The 18072-nt window shown below is 44.9% G+C and overlaps 1 protein-coding gene across 5 annotated transcripts in view; it reads left to right on the top strand.

Annotated features, from left to right (window-relative positions):
• The window catches only part of PAX2 (paired box 2), an 84941-nt gene that overhangs the window by 24121 nt on the left and 42748 nt on the right, over positions 1-18072 (top strand). For 3 of the 5 annotated variants that reach the window (XM_074589861.1, XM_074589860.1, XM_074589858.1), the window contains 2 exons: positions 10522-10580; positions 12628-12747. In XM_074589861.1, coding sequence (XP_074445962.1) covers positions 10522-10580; positions 12628-12747 — 179 coding nt within the window. Of the gene's footprint in view, positions 1-10521; positions 10608-12627; positions 12748-18072 lie in introns of all 5 variants that reach the window. The other 2 variants (XM_074589857.1, XM_074589859.1) reach the window with 1 other exon arrangement.

The raw sequence follows: 18072 nt of genomic DNA, 5'->3' as shown, positions 1-18072 counted from the left end.
AATTAAATACATGCTAATTTACAGCTGGAGGTATTCCCATTCATTAGGGGAGCAAGTACTAGTTCAGATTAAGGGGACCATATTTTGAAATAACAGAACTAGATAAAATCCCTAAAATTCTCTAGAATATCATGATATTACAAGATATGTAATTTGCAATACAGTATTTCACTGCAAAAGCCTAAACTGTAAAATTTATATAATTAGATATTTATAACTCAGGTCTTCAGGTAGTGTTAATCAATTGCTCCTCTTCTATGCTTACCCCAGCTGGTGCCTGGCTCAGTGTGTCAAGCTCTGGACAAATCAGTCTTAGAAATCGCAAAAGCTCACAGGGAGAAAAGTTGCCTGCACAGGGATGTAGGGATGAAGAAATGGTTGTGTATGTAGGAGGATCATTTAAACTGTTGCTCTTGGGAGGCTGTTTGTCAATTTGGAGTTGTTGAAGGAGTCTCAGCTGAGACGGTTTCATTGACAGGGAACAGGCAACAGCCTTGTTTACACAGGGGCAAATGAGAAAATTAATCTGAATTAACTTTGCAAGTGCATCGGTTAAAAGCATTAAAACATTGTTCAGATGCTCATTCAAAATTTGAGCGTCCTAAATTGAATTTAGTTTACTTCATTTCCAAAGTGAATTAAGCTAAACTAAATTAAAGCTGCCTTAATTCTAAACAAGGGAGTCAGAGGTGTAATGTAGTTTAACTAGACCACTTTAATTTCACACATTCAGTTAATTCAAATTAGTTATTTTGCATAGCCGTATGTAGGTAAACCCTTGCTAACTCCCATGGACAGAGACTGTATTTATATAGGGACTGGGAAAAGGGGACACGGAAGTCCAGTGTTCTCTCTGTCAGCCACCACGATAGTAACAGAATGGGATAGGAATAACATGTTGCTGAAGGCCCAGGGAAACCCATAGCTCTGCAGTTAATCAGATGGACACTAGATAATGGGATTCAGAAATAGAGCAGATCTGCACTCAGTTGTACAATTGTGCGAATGCATGCACTGGTATGGGCCTTATAATACAGCAAGGTTCCACATTAATTATCTATCAGTATTCAGATATGTTAAATATTACATAATGGATATTACAGTCTTGTTACGGATCAGTTCTAGCTGGTTATGACTTACTATTTGTAATAACTGTGCTTGGTGCTGTACAAAAACATCCATATACCTGGCTGGTGATGGTTCCAAGCCACAGATCTGAACAGCCTGTTTGCCCATTAAACTCTGTTAAAAACTGTAATGGTTGAATAAGTGTTTATTATTCTTCATGGGGTCAGAATATATAATATGTGACCCAAATGTCTAACTGCATATCCCCGCAGTTGTAAATGCAGACCTATAGGCAAAGACAAATAAGTACACGCATTGTGTGGTAAATTAAAACGCACTAAGAGACAAATGCTAGCGCATTTGCAAACACAATATAGATACATAAACAAACATATAGCTCCTATTCTCTAAATATTAGACCTGATAGTGACTTACATGAGCCAAGCAGACTGGATACAGATTTGTCTTTTCATTATAAAAAGACGGCTTTGTCCTATAAATCTGAAAACTAGCCTATCTTCTACAGAGATGGGCACCAACTTTATGCTGGGAGCCCATGTAGCACCTGCACTCCGAAGTGCCTGCCTGTGCCTGGCTGCTTTGGGCAGCATAATAAAGCAAGGAACAAATAATAGCAAAAGCAGTGAGGACTAGAACAGGAAGGGAAAGATTCAAGTTCTCTGTGGAAATTTCAACTTTTCAATGTGGTTTTCATTTTAAATTAGAACTTGAATAAAATTCTGCAGCTACATTTCAGTGTAGTTGGAACCTGCTGTTTCAATAAAATGTAAATATATTCTAATTTTATTTTTTTTAGCTCTGAATCACCCTAAAAAGGTCATTTTAGAGAGAAAAACCACCAATTTTTCCATTCTGATAATGCTGAAATTCTTATCACAATTTTGTTCATTTATTTAAAACCTGAGGTAAAAATAACATTAGATCTAAATTGACAACATTCCCAGCACTGTTTTTATTTTGATTTTGGGCAAACATCTTCTACTGGTAAGGGCTCCGCTATGAAATTTTCACCAGTTCTGACAAACGTAAGGGAGGCACACGCAGTGACACCCCTGTAAAGGGGATAATTTACTTACCCACCACAGGCAAGCACGTACTGCAGTGGAGGACTCTACAGGATACAGAGATGATACAGAGATAATACACAGCTGATACACAGCTAATACACAATGCTGCCAAGCCCCAAAGTTAAAAAGTCCTGAGTTACACCCTCCAAAACCAAGAGACTGGCATAAAATTCACAAGGCTGTAAATAAGAATGTATTTGGGTTTTTCTCCTTTGCCTCCAGTGCTGGCCCCTTGGGAGGCAGCCAGGTCCCACTTCCACCTGGTCTTTGCAGCCATGAAAGCCAGAAATACCTTGGTATTAAATGAAAGCTGAAATAATTGCATATCTTCAAGATCTGAGGTTTTACACAAAATACCAGATATGGCATAACTTGCAAGAGAGTTGAGAATGTTATCTACATTTATCTGATTCCTCCCAGTTCAAGGCTCCTTTCGTAATACACACGTGTCTTCTGTTAATCAAAATGAATGTCCACAAGGAATTCAGCACAGACTCCTGAATTTTAATAACTGGAAATGGGCTCAAAGCAAAGCTTTCAATTAAAAGTTCCCATGCTCCAGATTAAGATATTTAACCTTGGCAAGCTCATGTGTTTCTGTAGGTCTTCTTAACTCACCCGCTGGCACAGCCGCTGTTCTGACAGCTCCGGCCCGTGCTGCGTGGCAGTCACCGGCGCGCTGGCAGCTCGTGGGGCTGTACCCTACGCCAGCTCCGTGCTGCTGCAGCAGCGCTGCTAGCAGGAACCAAGCCGGCCGCTTTGAACTGCAGTCATTGCAATGTAGGTGTGCTCTTGGAAAATCATTAATTCCTAGGAGCTCAAAAAGTTCTGGGCATTTTCACGGCAGAAATCTCTTGCTAGTGAAGGGGACCTAGTCGCTGGCAACGCTTCTCTCCTGCTCTCTTCCTGTGGCCTGTCGTTTTTGAAGCTTTTGGTCTTTTGTTGCAGAGACTATGAGTTTGGTGAGGGGGAGTGGTAGATCTGTAGCTGCTGGGATGGATACTGTTGTGGGTGCTGTGAGTTGAATATCTGCTCTGTGGTTGCCCGTGGTATTAGAATTTGGATTTGATGACCAAGGTGGCTCCTTCCAGGCCTGTGTTTCTAGGTCCAAGACCAGCAGAAACCTTTTTGTCCTTTAATATCTCCCTAATTCACCTTAAACCTGGGACATCAAATATCTACACCCAGGATCAAGTTTGCTTCCAGTATTTTGTTAACTGTATGACATCTTCTAGATGTTTGGATTTTAATGAATTTCTAGCTTTCCTGACTGCAAAGGAAGCCTTCCAAACGTGAACTGAGTGTAATAAAAGTAGAAACACCTGCCTGAGGACATTTCTATGCTGCAGTCACTGCTTGACTGCAGCTCATGTAGATGTACTTTAGCCAGCTTTAAGCCAGCCAGCCTGGGTCCTGATGGCTCTGTAGCCACAAGCTTTGCAGAACACAGCAACTATTCAAGCACACCTTCTGTCTCCCAGGTGGGTTTTGTGCCCTCACACAAATCCACTTGGATGAACGCAAAGATGTTTCTCAAAGCCTAATGCAGCGATTCATTCTGGGAGGTCAGGCTAGGCAACTTACACGTGTGGGGCTGACCACTGTCAAGCCCATCGGTACCAGTGGCACGAAGTTGTGTGTTCCAGCCCAGCAGGAGGAGTTGGCAGGCCAGCCCCCTGCCTGGCAGATCCCCCCCTCCCAGAAGGCAGGCACCATCACCTTTCTTTCCTTCCACCCCTCTTCCTTACATCTGGACTTGTACCGTGTAGCACAGCAGAACTGGAATGGGCAGAGATCTGCTAGAAGCTGAACGTTAATGCTCTGCTCAAATTAAATGAAATAAAACCATATGGTGTCATCATGGGTCACTGATTTAAAACAACAAAAAAAATCCTAGCTCCTCTCTAAGCCCTTCAGATAGTAAAACTGCTGCTGTGAATTCTGCCTCTTCTCAGAGTGCAGCCAAGAAATGCAGTGAGAGAAAAGGGCAGGATTGGGCTTTCTCCCGTGTTTGGAGGCAGCAGGATAACCTGGAACAAAGTGGCACTTTTTTCCCCATGTCTTCAAGCATGATGTCACTGTAGCTCCAGTGAAGTTGGTGGACCTACATATATTAACAGCAGATAAGGAGTCAAATCTTCTCAGGGAGGGCTGGGATTGTGTTTTGAGATATGTAAAGCATCTCCATTTTGACCTCTCATCTATTTGGAAGCTTCAGAAAAATAGATTATCCCTCTTCAGGCACCTTTTAGGACTATCAATCTATCTATCTAATCAAATTCATCTGTCATACTTGTGCTTATATACTAACGTGGTACATGATCACCCTTCTTTCTCCCTTTCCAAAAGGTAGGGAGAAGGAAATGTAATTTTCATGACAGGAGAGAGTTTGAATGTGTGAATATTGCTCGTGGCCCCTGAATATGGCAGGGTTTGAAGGCATTCTGCTGCCTTGGCAGGGAGCGCCAGAGCCTCGGGCCAGCTAGCAAGGAAGCTGAGTCTGCTGCTCCTGCCAATGTCAGCTGTTGTTCTGAGGGCTGCAAGTGTTGCGGTAGATTTTGAGAGCAGTAGGAGAAGCTACTGCCCTCCCCCCCACTTCCTAATGGAAATGATGTTGTGGCTTTGGGGGGGCAACTGCAGCTCTGATCTTCCCAACTACATCTGCTGCTGCAAATTCAAACACAACCACCAAAGCCCATGCAGCTGAAATACAGCTCCTGTTGCCTTTGCCTACCTCCCTTCCCTTCACGTACAGCCACTGTCAGCAGGGTACATGTCACTTCTGCTTCAAGCAGGGGAACGGAGCCAATACTGTGCTACAGCTCGCTGAAGCACTTACTTGGCCCCTGTTATTAGAGAGTCTGAGCCCTTCACTCCTCCTTCCAGCTGTCCTCGCTGTGCCCCAGGTGGCACGGCAATGCTCCTATCTTCACACTTCAGGCAGGAAACAGAGCACAGAGAGAAATGCCATTTGTCCAAAGTCTTGATGAGAGGTCCATGACAGAGCAAGGAACTGAAGCTCTTTCCCTAAATCGGATTAGGCTCTAACTATCAGACTTTCTATTTCCCTTCCTTCACCCCCCAAATCCCTTGGTTGTTTTTCCTCACCGTGCTATGAAGCTTGCTTTCCATTTTGGACTTTGTTTGTGCAAACAAGACTTTTTCCCCCCCTTTCTTCTGCTCAGCTGTGAAATCAGCTGTGTCTCGACCCACGCACAGAAACATAAGACTCCCTCCTATTTGAACCAAAACCACATTCAGAGCTCTTTATGCCTGCGGAGCACCAATCTGGAGGTTTGGCTCCATGGGGGCTGTCACCAAGGAGCCCAAAGCTGCCTCTTCCCATTCCCATGTCACTTCTTTTCCTCAGACATCCTCCCTCTTTTCCTCAGGCTTGCTTGGACGCCAGCATGACTGGGATGGTCACGGGCCCTTTTGTAGGAAGCAGTCTGATGCAGAGAAGGCATCACTGTCTCACTTAGCCCTGCACCAAGTTCCCTGCAGGCTGCCTTGTCGCTACTGCCGGCAGAGCCCGTGGCTCAGCAGTCGGGCCCTGCGCTAATTAAGCAGTGCAGCACAGCAGGGTGTGTGTTCCTTGGCCATCACAGCCTCCCTTGGACACACTGCAGAGAAAAGGCTGAAGCTTCGCAATGTTAGCCTTCCAAGAACCGCTTTAATTGCCCAGTAATGCACACCCTGGGGTCTTGTAATGTGCTTCTAATATGGAGCATTTAAAATATGAATACTCCAAAACAATTACAAGGAGTTTGGTGCTCTGCTGAATGTATCCTTCCACTCTGAAAAATAATCCATGACAAAGGAATATGATCAAAGTGAGGATGCCAGTGCTTTCTGAAATCTGCCAGGGTCTCCTTGAGGCAGCAGGACACACCACTCCTTCCCTTAGTGCAACTTCACTTTGTTCTTCCAGGATTAAAAGAATTGCTAGACTGGGACTCTGTGTGATTCAGACCTACTTCATCTCGCCCTGATCAGCCCTAGTATGATTTTTTTATTTGAGATACTGTCTAAAGACTCTGCCAGCAATAGTCAGAGAGGAGAAACCACAGAGTATGTCAGGCTGTAAGAGTGTTTGGATAGAAACGTCAGAGAAGCGAGGGACGTTTCCTATGAACTGTCATTCTTTTAGCAAATAATTTCTGGACAGGTTTAGAAGTGATTTTTTGCTTGCTTATATACAAAGAGTGAAATAAAGTTCTGCTTCTCAGAAAGGACTAACAGTCAGCTAATTTTAACTTCTGATATTTCTTTCTACATTCTTGACCAAATTTGATTAGAGCTTGTTACAACTGTCATACTAGGAGAGGTAATTTTTGTCTGTCCATCTGTATTCAGAATCAGCAAAAGGAATTGCATTAAAACTGCTGAAAATAACAAAGTGGAAATCAAACACTGGAAATTCATGATCTAATGCCGAACGTTTAAGAAAGTCAAAGGCATTTGGAAACAGGCAGTTGGTTTCAGCTGGAGCTGTACACAGTATTAACTCTAGAAAGAGTTACTACAAGCCAACTATGGTAACTCATGAATTCCAGGAATGGATGTATAATTCAGAGTATGATACTATGTACTGTAATGACATTATATGCCATTACTTAAGATAATATCGCATATTAAATTCAGATTGTGAAATGAAGTTCAGTTGCTTTACTGCAATCAAAGATCTATAAATGTCCTGTTGCTGAAACTTCAGAAGGTTATGTATTAAAACTGTGTATATTCTCTGAAACTCTAAGTAGACGACTTGTGCAAAAACCTCCCACTGGAAAATGAAAAATGGGAATTTACAGTAAGTACCAGTTTATGCCCCTAATTAAACACAAATGCTGTTACTGGGGTCACTGACTGGGATGGAATTAGAGCAGGGATGAATTTAGTCCAAAGTGACAATTTCTTTTGGAGAAAAGACAGACTTTTGAAAATCTCATCATTTACTTCAAGAAACCAGCACAGCTGACTGTTGTGCCAGGATTTGTGTCCCTTCTGCTTTTGGGAAGGGCTGAGGAAGCATTCTGCAAAAAGGCTTGTCTTTCTCCAGTGTCTAGAGGCAAGAACACGCCATCAAAGGCAGCAAGAGGTGATCGAGGTTTTGCTCCCTCTTACGCAGCGGTAATCCAGAAATCCTCGGTTTGAGGCAGCAGAGCTGGCTTAGTGCGTATTTCAGTCTCCAGTAAGGGTGAGACACTTTCAGCAATCCTGAAGTTTAAAGCAAGCATTATTATGCCGCATCTGTTGCTACAGGACCAGGTCAGCTGTGTTCATCTTTCATCTGCTGTTTCATTAGGTGGTCTCGTGTAGGACAGACTCGCTCGAAGCCTCTTAAAGCAGCAGCAGTGATGCCCAGCTATCCTGCTGTCCCAAAATGAATCGACCCAGCGGGATGCACGCCGTATTCTGTACTGAGCCTTAGGGTTGTGAAATTTCTCCTCTACTCAGGGGCTAGTCAACGCTAGAGTTCAGTCATGACTGTAGGGCAAAGGGCAGAGCCTCTTCATGACCTGTCTCTTCTTTTAGGCGTAGGAAATACCTTTTACCTGAGATCTCATTAGATTCACTGTGCATGAATGCCATGAATTATTTGACCCAGGCCACTGGAGTTTGCACAACCAGAACTACTCCCTTTTGCTCACTGCTTCCAGACACTTTCTCTTGACATAAACCCAGTTTCATTCTTAGGAGGGGAGCGCTTTTGAACAGAGCCTTTCACCTCTGGGTCACTAGCTGAAATCTGGCCCTGGTTGGTAGTGACCGAAAATCATTACCAGCTGACGGCTGCTTGGTGAAATGAGCTGGTGAGTCTCATTCCAGTTCCTAATGGACACATCTCAGTAAACACAGTCACAAGTGGCACTAACTGGCATTCCCAGCCGAGAGACCGTGAACTGAACAGGGAAGGAAACTGAACCTTCCTGTTCGCCCCTGCCTGGGTTTTTGAAGCATTGTGGACAGGCATTTTATACCACCATCGTTTCAGAGGCTGTTTTCACTCTAAATGGCGTTTCCAAACTTTGCAATTTTCATGCAGGATGATTCAGCACAGCCAGATTGGCCATCTCAGTATAATTAGGCTCATCTTATGGTTCTCCTCACTGGAAGCTGAGCTGTCTGATGCCACCTCCCAATACGAATGGCAAATCTGATGTCATATCTCAGTATGAATGGAACAGTCTGATGTCACCTCAGTGCTAACAGGACATTTTATAATATGTCATCTAAGGCTGCAGGGGAAATCTTCTAATCCATTCACTATGCTACACTACAGTAGAACATAACACAGTATAATGTGTAGGTTAACTTAGACACCCTCAGGCAGATTTTGGATAGACGGATGGATGGATGGATGGATAGATACATTTATACAAAGTATACATACATTATATCACTCTATTGATTTTTAAAAAGTTCCAGGTCTGCCTGGCTATAATGAGATTTTTGAACTTTGTGTTGCGATCAATGAGGGGAATATTATTGGCCTGGAGAATTGATATACCCGCTCTCTGTGGCTTGTTCTGCTCCTGGACTGCCCCTGCCCCCAAGGTGTACGATTCCATCAGACACTTAACCTCTTTTACAGTGTCATCAGGCTAAAAGGAATCTAATAGTGACACGGGACTTGTGCTCAGCACTCTGGCACTATTGCTTTCCTGTCACAAATAATTTATAGCTTTCTATTTCCATCCCTTTGCCTGCACCCCATCCCCTCTTTCTGTTTCTCTGGGCTGGGGGAAATCAATAAACTCACACAGCCAGAGTGGCACTTCAGGGGATTTTAGGGGGAATGTGAGAGAAGAGAAAAGAAAAGGAAAAAACAGAAAAGAAGAAAAAAGTTATATTATTTGCCCTAGCACAGACTTCTCAGATCAGCTCCTCAGCTACTGCATATCAGCATGACCTCAGAATCTGGCCCCGAGGCCCTCAGACACCTTCTGTATAGGTCCTCAGCAGCTATAGATTAGGGCCCCTGGTACCACTGACCAATATGGGTCGAGGACCTTGATCTCAATCCCCAACTAGAACCTTGACATTCCCTGTCTCCAGCTATGTCCCGGGCAGCCTCTCTGCCACTCCAGCTACTGCCCAGGCTTCATCACGTGTGCATCAAAGTTTCCTAACATGCTGAGGTGATATGCTCTGAAATAGCTTTCTTTTCCTAAGAAGGTTTCAATCTCAGGAGTTGTGCTTTTTCAGAACTGCCCTTTCAATGTCTCTGCCTATCTCTGTTGATGCCATGACACCCACTAGCCACACATTTGCTCTTTGAAGTTTTGCCAACTTATTCTTTAGAATGAATCTTTGATGGAAGTTCTTGGGTGGGCAGGGAGAATGTGTTATTTGCTTTCCCTTTCTGAAGAGATTTTTGGGGAGAAGTTAAAGCAGGGCTGAGAGTTCCAGAAACTCAGGCTGAAGAACATCTGCAGCTTTCACCCTAACTGGAGAGGCTCATTTTAATCTCAGAAAGGAATTTGGTCTCCATGGCCTCCATAGGTCATGCCTTATTTGCCAAGTTCCTTGGTGAGACAGTTGTTCCTGAGCCACAGATACCCAGCATCTGCCAGTAGGCAGGGACCCTGCCAGTCAAGTACTAGGTGCTAGTGATTGTATTTTACCACTGACCTTAGCTGGATTTAAACCAGTGACCTAGAGGTAAAAGATTTCATGTAACAAGAAACGGAGCACTCACAATTACAGTTCAGTTTATTTTCATTCTGAGCTGCATTATGAGCTTTGTAGCATTCACTGTGACATCTTTTTGGGTTTCCATGCTGTGTTCATTCACCACCTGATAAACATCAATTTTTACTCTTTTTGCTGGAGCTTCTTTTTCCTGGTGTTCTATATCCCATCAGCACTTCCTACAGATGCCCTCTGCTCCCACCTTCTTCTCTATGAAGGGCACAGGCTTTGGGTAAGCCTTCCATCAGTTCAAAGCATACAGTTTTATGTCAGAAAGGTATTTTTTAGGTACACAGCAAAATTAAATCTACACCGTTTGTAAATCCAGCAGTGGTTCTATTAGCTGCAAAGACTGCCTTGTGATCATGCTGGCAGGTCAGATCATAAGTGATAATGCAATTGCTAACACACAGCTAACGCGTTCACTGAGCACCATAGTTATGCAGTGAATACCCACGTCTGGGGAGAAGACGACAGAGCAGAGCAAGGGCAATTCTCTGGGAACTGGACCATTAAAGCAGTGGAATCAGGGGGACAAGAAGGCAAATGAAGCCACTCTGCTGTGCCCGGAGCTCAGATCAGGCTTCAGGTTCTGACAGTTGGGATCGCGGGTATGCAAAGGCACAGAAAAGTTGCAGTTGAGTTCTGAACATGTTTTGCTCTTTTCCAGGATCATCAGAACCAAAGTTCAGCAACCTTTTCACCCAACACCAGACGGGAGCGGGACAGGTGTGACTGCACCAGGACATACTATCGGTAAGGAAACTGGCATGACGGGTGGTGACAGGAAAGGTGGAAATGAGGATGAAGCTCAGTTGAGGGAAAAAAGTCTGACAAGCAGATGCTAAACAGAGCAAAAGGGAGGAGGGGGTGGGGGAAAAGAAACCTCAATGGAAATCAGAGGTTTCTGTTCTTCGTTTCCCTCATTGCATTGCAGAGAAGGGAATCATAGCAGAGAAACCAGCCCAAGGTAGGGGTTTGCCCAAAGTGATTCTGCCTTAACATCCATTTCACGTTCACACTCTTTCCTTCGCCTCCCTAGAGAGAAGCATTTACCGCTATCCTGTCTAAGCACCAGTCTTCACCTTTTGTCTCCTTCTTACTCTGACTCTCTTTTCCCCTCTCTCTCCCAATTCCTCTTCTTTCCCTTTGCTGGAACTGGTCCATTTCTTAGAGCTAGTAATACACAGACCAGGGTAAGATATTCCTGGTGCCTCACAACTGAGTTCTTTATTGTTCTAGCTCTACAGTCAGGTATCCCATGGGTGTATTTCACCGAGAAAATGCATTTTCTGCTGGGGGAGATGGGTTTATTGAGGTGAGCAGAAGATGGAGGCTGTAATAAAGCGACCAAATATCTCCAAGTCTGTTATGTTTAAAGGTACTGTGCTAGATGTGTGATGAGGTACTTTTCACTGATGTCTCTGCTGTTGCTAGCATAGCTTTATCCAGGAACAATTCAGAACAGGAAAAAACATGCTGTATTCTGGGATACTGTGAAATACAGTGGCTAATTCATGGCCGAAGATACTGTTGGTTACTGAGAACCAGCTGTTATACAAGTGTTTACTGGAAAGTGTTGTTCTACATGGGACAGAGCTGGCAGATATAATCCTGTACACAAACAGTGTTCAGGAGCACAATGAAATGAATGGGCCAGTATGGAAGAGCATTTCTGGATGCCCTTTTAGTCTGGACTTGCTCACTGGACTAGGAATCACTGACCACAACAGATGGCGTTGGCAGATATTATTCCTTCTTGGAAAAGTAGTGCAATGTCTAGGGAAAGTGTTGGCTGAGCTGGGATAGTGCCTGCTACTGGAGTCTCTTATTGCTCTTGGACGTACTGGGAAGTGTGGGTCTACATCGGATAGCATTGACAGGTTCTGCTCCATCCTGGGAGGCTTGTATTGGAGGCATTGATTGCTTCAGGTCAGTGCTTTATGAGCTGAATGACGGGTAGTGGCCTGTAAGAGAACTGGGATACTCTCCCCATTACTGGGACACGCTGGGACATAATGGGCATGCCTACTGGATGCATAGCTCTGCTTGTTCTGTAGTCTAGAGCCTTGATTATCATGAAGTGATCATTTCTAGTCTGGATGACTTGTCATTTCTGGTTGGGGAACTCATGAGCAATCTTGGACAGCCCTGAGTGGCAGGAGGAGTGTGCCTGTTGACATTGGTCAGCATAAAAGGAAGACACTAGATTTTATTAACCTGGGTTGGAGTGCGTATCACCAACTCACCATTTGTTCTAGTAGGGAACTGAATTTATTGTCCCAAAACTGAAGTGCGTCTAACCGATGCTAAGAAGGTAATCTTTCAGTGAATGTTTTGGGTGGACATGTGCATTCCTGGTGTAAAAATGCTGAGAGGAAATGACAGATGGACAAAATACAGACGGACTAGGAAGTCACTAGAAAATGTGACCTGTGCAGCATTGCACTCAGTTACCATGGCATACACTGGGAAGCCTGCTCTGAACTGGGATATAACAACAAGGTTTTGCTTCTTGATGGAATACACTTGCTTGTTATTGATGGCCCTGTACTGGAAGGCTGTGGAGCTATGGTATAGGAACAGACTGGCAAAGCTGGGATGCAGCAACATTAGCAGTAGAGCGAGCATGAGTCCTTCCGTGTGAGGGACTGGGAGTCTGCTTAGTGTCCAGGCTTTCCTATGAGACTGGCGGCATGTGTAGCTTTCAGCTGGGGGATCCCTGAGTGCTGTGCTGCTCTCCTCATGGCCCTTTTTCCCTTTTCCTTTTGTCCAGTGCCCAGCACAGCATCCCCTCCCGTCTCCAGTGCCTCCAATGATCCAGTGGGCTCTTACTCCATTAACGGGATCCTGGGGATTCCTCGGTCGAATGGCGAGAAGAGGAAACGTGATGAAGGTAGGGGGAGGGGAGAAGCTCATCCTCCCTTTTATATTCTTTGTCCCCATGTACAGGCTCCAATTTCAGGCCAAGGTTTGCAGCTGCTCCAGGGGCTAGATCAGTTTTAGCAACAGAGACCAGTTCCCCGCCACTGCCCTGCTGGCTTGGAATGCTCTTCTTCCGAGGCCCTTTCATGACAGGCTGCGTCTCCAGACATCTGCTCGGCAGGCAGAGAGCCGTCTCCATTGCTGGAGCTGATCCCAAGTTCATTCACTGCTGGAAACGGCTGGAACTGAACTCCCCAGGTGCCAGCAGGTGCCCGGACTTTGAACTGTGGGTAAACATGGTTTCCCCGACTCACTCATTTTCAAACAAAATGCCATCTCGGAGAAGCACCAGCAATGTGGGAGTTATCTTTCATTCCCCTTGCAAACAAGTTCCTGCCCTGTGATATGCCATGAGCTACATTAGCTGGTGATCATAAGGGCCCAGTTTTCGATGGGTAGCATTTACCACAGCAGAACTGCCATGCTTGCAACAGTCTGAAGGCAGAACAGGAGGTCTTCTGAGTACTGTGGCCCTAAGGTTGTTATCTAAGGCGTTTGCTAGAGCTCTAAGGTATTAGGATTAAGCTATCTCCTTTTTCTTCCTACCTGCTGGGAAGGATTTAGGGCAAAATCAATCCTGAAATGAGCCAAAAGCTGGAGCCTCAGGTCTAGACAGACTGAGTCAGGAGGGGCGGGTAAGGTCTCTGTGCTTTTATGGTGGTTTTGTAAACTTTTTTTCTTAAATCTTGCTCTTTGATGCATTCAAGAATTGAGGGCCAGAAGGTGAACTTTTCTAAGAGTAGTGCCTGACCAGTTTGTTCAATTCAGCCCTGCCTTCAGTATGTTGTTTTCCAGTGTTGCCTGTTGCGTGGGGGGACCTTTTAGCAGTACAGGTGGCTCAGTGTGCTGCGTGTGCTGTAACCCCAAGGCTGCGCGGTGCAAGAGAATACAAGGTTTCTCTGGGGTACGTGGTGAGAAGAGAAAGTTCTCCAGAGAGAGAGGCTGCGTTTTGGGGTTTTGCTAGTCATTTTCTCAGCATTGGTTCTGGTGAGGTTCACATCTGTAAGTTTTTGATCCAAATAAACACAGTAATCCCAAGAAAAAAAGGCAGTCATTGTGACCCCTTTCTCCTTAATACAAAGTAAAACTAGAGGCAAGGACCCGATCCAACTCCTGTTAAAGCAAATGGGAAGATTTTTGCTGATGTCATTGGAAACTGGATCAGGCCCCAGAGGAAGATCCATTTCCCAGCTAGATGGCAGTAGGGCCCAGCTAAGAGAAAAGTGTAGCAATGGAAGGGCTGAGTCAATGCCTCAAAGTCAAAAAATGTCAGGAATAAGAGACTGCAAACATTGCAAACTCCTCCAGCATTTCCCACCATTACATATACCGGAAATAGTGACATTTCAAACTGAGTGAGAAGTTTCTCTAATGGTTGTGCAAATCTCTTGGCAGTTATTTGGGGGTTTTGTGAACGCCTGTTCTCATACAGTCCAGCATGGTGATCACCAGCTCTCAACATAGTGCCTCCATAGCTCATTTTGAAATGAAGCAGTTCAATCTGGCGTTAGCAGCTATTCTTTCCAAATACCTAGAAAGATCATCCTACTTTAGATGCAGCCACACAGTCACTTCCAGCCCCAGAACCTGAGCGTTTTTGGGGCACTACAGTTAAACACAAAAACAACCAAGCAGCCATCTAAGACTGTGACACTTCACAATGATATATTGACAGTAAGAACAACTCTCTGTGTCTGTCCTTAACTCATCCCAGATTTGATTTATGAAGGGCAAGCAACACTCTGCAACTCCCTGCTGTTGGCCAAGAGCCCACGTATCCCACTAGGAATCAAAAAGGTACTAGACAACCCTGGAGATATTACTTGACTTTAGCTCTTATGACACAGCTGCCACTGCCTTAGAGAACAGCCTTCATCCTGCCATCCCAGATATCTGCCGCAGGGAGATGTCACATTCCCGTCCCAGAGCAACCTCGCATGGGACACCCTGCCAGCTGCTGAACACCCCTAGCCAAGAGTTGAGTTATCTCGGCTAACACTGGCCTTAAGAAATGCTGAAAGACATCACCACTTTGCCGGGTGCGGTCCTAAGGCTAGAAGGGTTCAAGGGGAGGTTTTGCACAGCTGGTGACCTGCATTCACTCCTGGACAACGTCCCCTGTAGCTCTGAGGGCTCTGATTGTTCCTAGCTGTGATGTGGATTAGGAAAGCTGTCAAGAAGTCCAGTGCAGGTATTTCTTTCATGCTCATGTTGGATGTATGCACCTTCTCAGTATTTCCCAGAGCTTCTGAGCACTGTTGCAGTTTCTTAACTGCAGGGTTTATTCTCGCATTGAAAAGCCCTTTTTGAGCTCCCAATGCACATGTACTTTCCCAGCATTTTGGGGGTGGCTATTCTCTAAAGAAGGCAGAAGAAGCAGTACTCTTCTCTCTTTCTTTCCACTCTGTTGGACCAGCTCTGCTTCAAGGATTCCTCCGTGATGAATGCAGTTCAGCAGAAAGGGGGGAAGTACCAAGCTGCTCCTGAATCCCTGGTTCTGAAAACCTTGTTAGCAACCTCTGTGATGGCTGGGGGGGAACAGGGTGGGAGAAAGACAGAGGAGCCTCTATGTGAGCACACCCCCTCCCCCAGGTCCTCCTTGCTGCAGCTGGTGCCTGCATTAGACAGTAGCACAGATGATTAAGAAGAGGAGAGATAATTATGTGTCAAGATGATGTAGCAGAACTCCCGAGTTGGACAGAAGGAGCCAGACGGATGCATGAGGTGGGCTCAGCAATGGACGCTGACAGCCAGGTGTGTCCCTCACAGGGAGTTAGAGGGAAGAGGGGAAATCCCAACCTACCAAATGTGCTGGTTGCAACTGCGAGGGTGGCCTGGGAAGACTATGGTATTGAGAGAGAGCTAGCAGGGCGGTACCCCTGAGTGCCTACTAGTCACAACAAGGAACCGTCATGCCACAACAAGGAACTGTCACGTCACAAGTCTTTCCTCAAAACTCACTGTGTCTTCCTCAAGTGAGTGCTTAGGAAGGATGGTCAGGATTTGCCCTGTTAAGACCATATATTCCTCTTGTTTCAATTTTTCACCAGTGATTATAAACCCTCTAACTTAGTTGGTCTCCTACATTTTTTTAAATAATTTGGCTAAAAATCTTAACCAGCACTTGTGCAGTGCAGTGTGGCATTTCTTGCGGTCTGTGGGCACAGCCAATGTTGCTGTAATTTCCCTCTGACCTTCCCCACCATTTACACCCACCATCTTCCAGAGGCAGAAGTGGCCCTGCAGCATGTAATGATTTTCCCAAGACCACTGAGGGTCTTGCAGTACCAAGCTGCAGCTGGAAGCAGGAATTCCTGGCTCTTCATGATCCTAATGTTGTACTATGCTGTGTTGGCAGCCCAAGCTCAGCAGGGTCATTGTTAGACTAAAGAGCAGCAATAAGAAGTCCAGAAGGATAAAGGGGAAAAATAATATGCAAATATTTCTGTTGTTTCATAACCCCCTCATTGATAGCTAAAAGGATGAGAACTGGGGTGACCCAGAGGCACTAACAAAAAATTAGTATCACTCATACTGTAGTCTTGAGCACTGTATAAAGAGAAGAAGGGAGAAATGGGAAGAAGGGGAAGGATGGATAGATAAATGGATGGATAGATGTAGATATATACAGACAATTAGATAATATGAAAACAATATTTCAGACTGTCCCCTGCATACCACAGCATCTCCAGGTGGGTGAAACTTTTGGGACCTCTACAAAACCACTCCTATTAGAGACAGCTCTTTCTCTCCATAGCAGGCCACAAACATGCTCCTCTATAGACCCAAATTCTCATTTGGGATTTGTGTTCCAGTGAGGCTGGTGCTGTAACAATCTCAGCATTATTAATCTTGGTCACTGACAATATCTGTAGTATTTGACAGCATTACTGGCAATAATATCTGCAGTGCCGACAATGGCAGAGATAATATCCCCCAGTATTATCAGCATTAGCAGGGATCATATCTGCAGCCTGTTATTGGCGGGAGCAGACGTAATGTGTCCAGTATTATTAGTATCAGTAGTAATAAAACCCACAGTCTTGTTAGTATGATCAGTGCTAATATCAGCAGTAGCTTTGTGGGAGAGGAGGGGATGGAGTGATTGCTACTGTAAATGGCAATAATACTCAGGCTGTTTGCAGTAAAGGAATCCCCAGCGGAGATGAGGGAGAAAATCTCAGAAGGCAGAAGTTCCTCCTTTCCTTTCTTCACCTGTCATTTTGATGATTAGTGATTTACATTGAAGTAAGTGACGCAGGGCTGTGTCAGTGCAGGGGGACAGTAAAGGGTCACCAACATTTTGGCAGGTCTGGTGGTGTTTTCTGAAGAGCTGTATCAGTACAGGTGGTTCATCGTACTCTTCAAAATGGGGCTGAGCTATGCAGAGCAGGGTGCTGCCTACGAGCAGTAGGAGCTCTTGCACTTAGTCATGTAGCTGCAGGATGGGCAGCGTCACTGCACTTCTCTTTGGTGCTGCAGGCATCGTTTTCTGACTGTTATTACCATGACACCCTCTACTGAGAAGCATTGCTTTTGGTACAGGTGGTTTTCCCTCACTCCAAATGGGAGGACTCTTGACTGCAGGGCAGGGTTTTGACAGTGTTCAGCTTGGGGATTTTGCCTACCTGGCCATAATCTCATTTTCCTACTGGGAAAGTAGAAATGTCTCCTTCAGGTGGGGCATGAGGCAGGCAGATCTGCAACAGTCCCAGTCCTAAAAGTTGTTTTTTTAGATACATAGACTGTCCTGAAGAAAATTTTGAACTCAATTGCTGAAGTAGAAAGTAGTGCAGAAAGACGTGTAAAGTGCTTAAGAAGGTCTGAGTTTTTGAGCAGATGCGTGTGCCATTGCAAGTATGATCCCATTTGTGTTCTTCAGAGTGGCAATGATAACATAATTTGGGAGATGTGGCTGTGACATTTCAGGTGACTTTATGTCATTGTCAGTGGCATCAATATATGTGTTTGCAGGCAGTGTGGCTGTGGTTATTGTATTGTTGTAACTGTATCTCTATAGGTTGTGGGTTTGCGACACTAATGATGAGATTAACTGTGTCACTGCTTGCTATGCTGCCCCATTACACTCAAGGCCATTACACTCTTCACGGAGACAGCTGTGAATTATTTCTGGTGGTATGTCAGCACCATTGCATGCGGTAAGGTTGTTTCAACGTGGCAATTGTTGGTACACCGGTGCGGGCTGTATCGTACTGTCACTGCAATTCATATAGTT

Source organism: Larus michahellis, chromosome 6 (assembly GCF_964199755.1).
Source record: "Larus michahellis chromosome 6, bLarMic1.1, whole genome shotgun sequence".
NCBI lineage: Eukaryota > Metazoa > Chordata > Aves > Charadriiformes > Laridae > Larus > Larus michahellis.
Note: the sequence above shows the minus strand (reverse complement) of the source record. Positions and strands in the feature narration are given on the sequence as shown.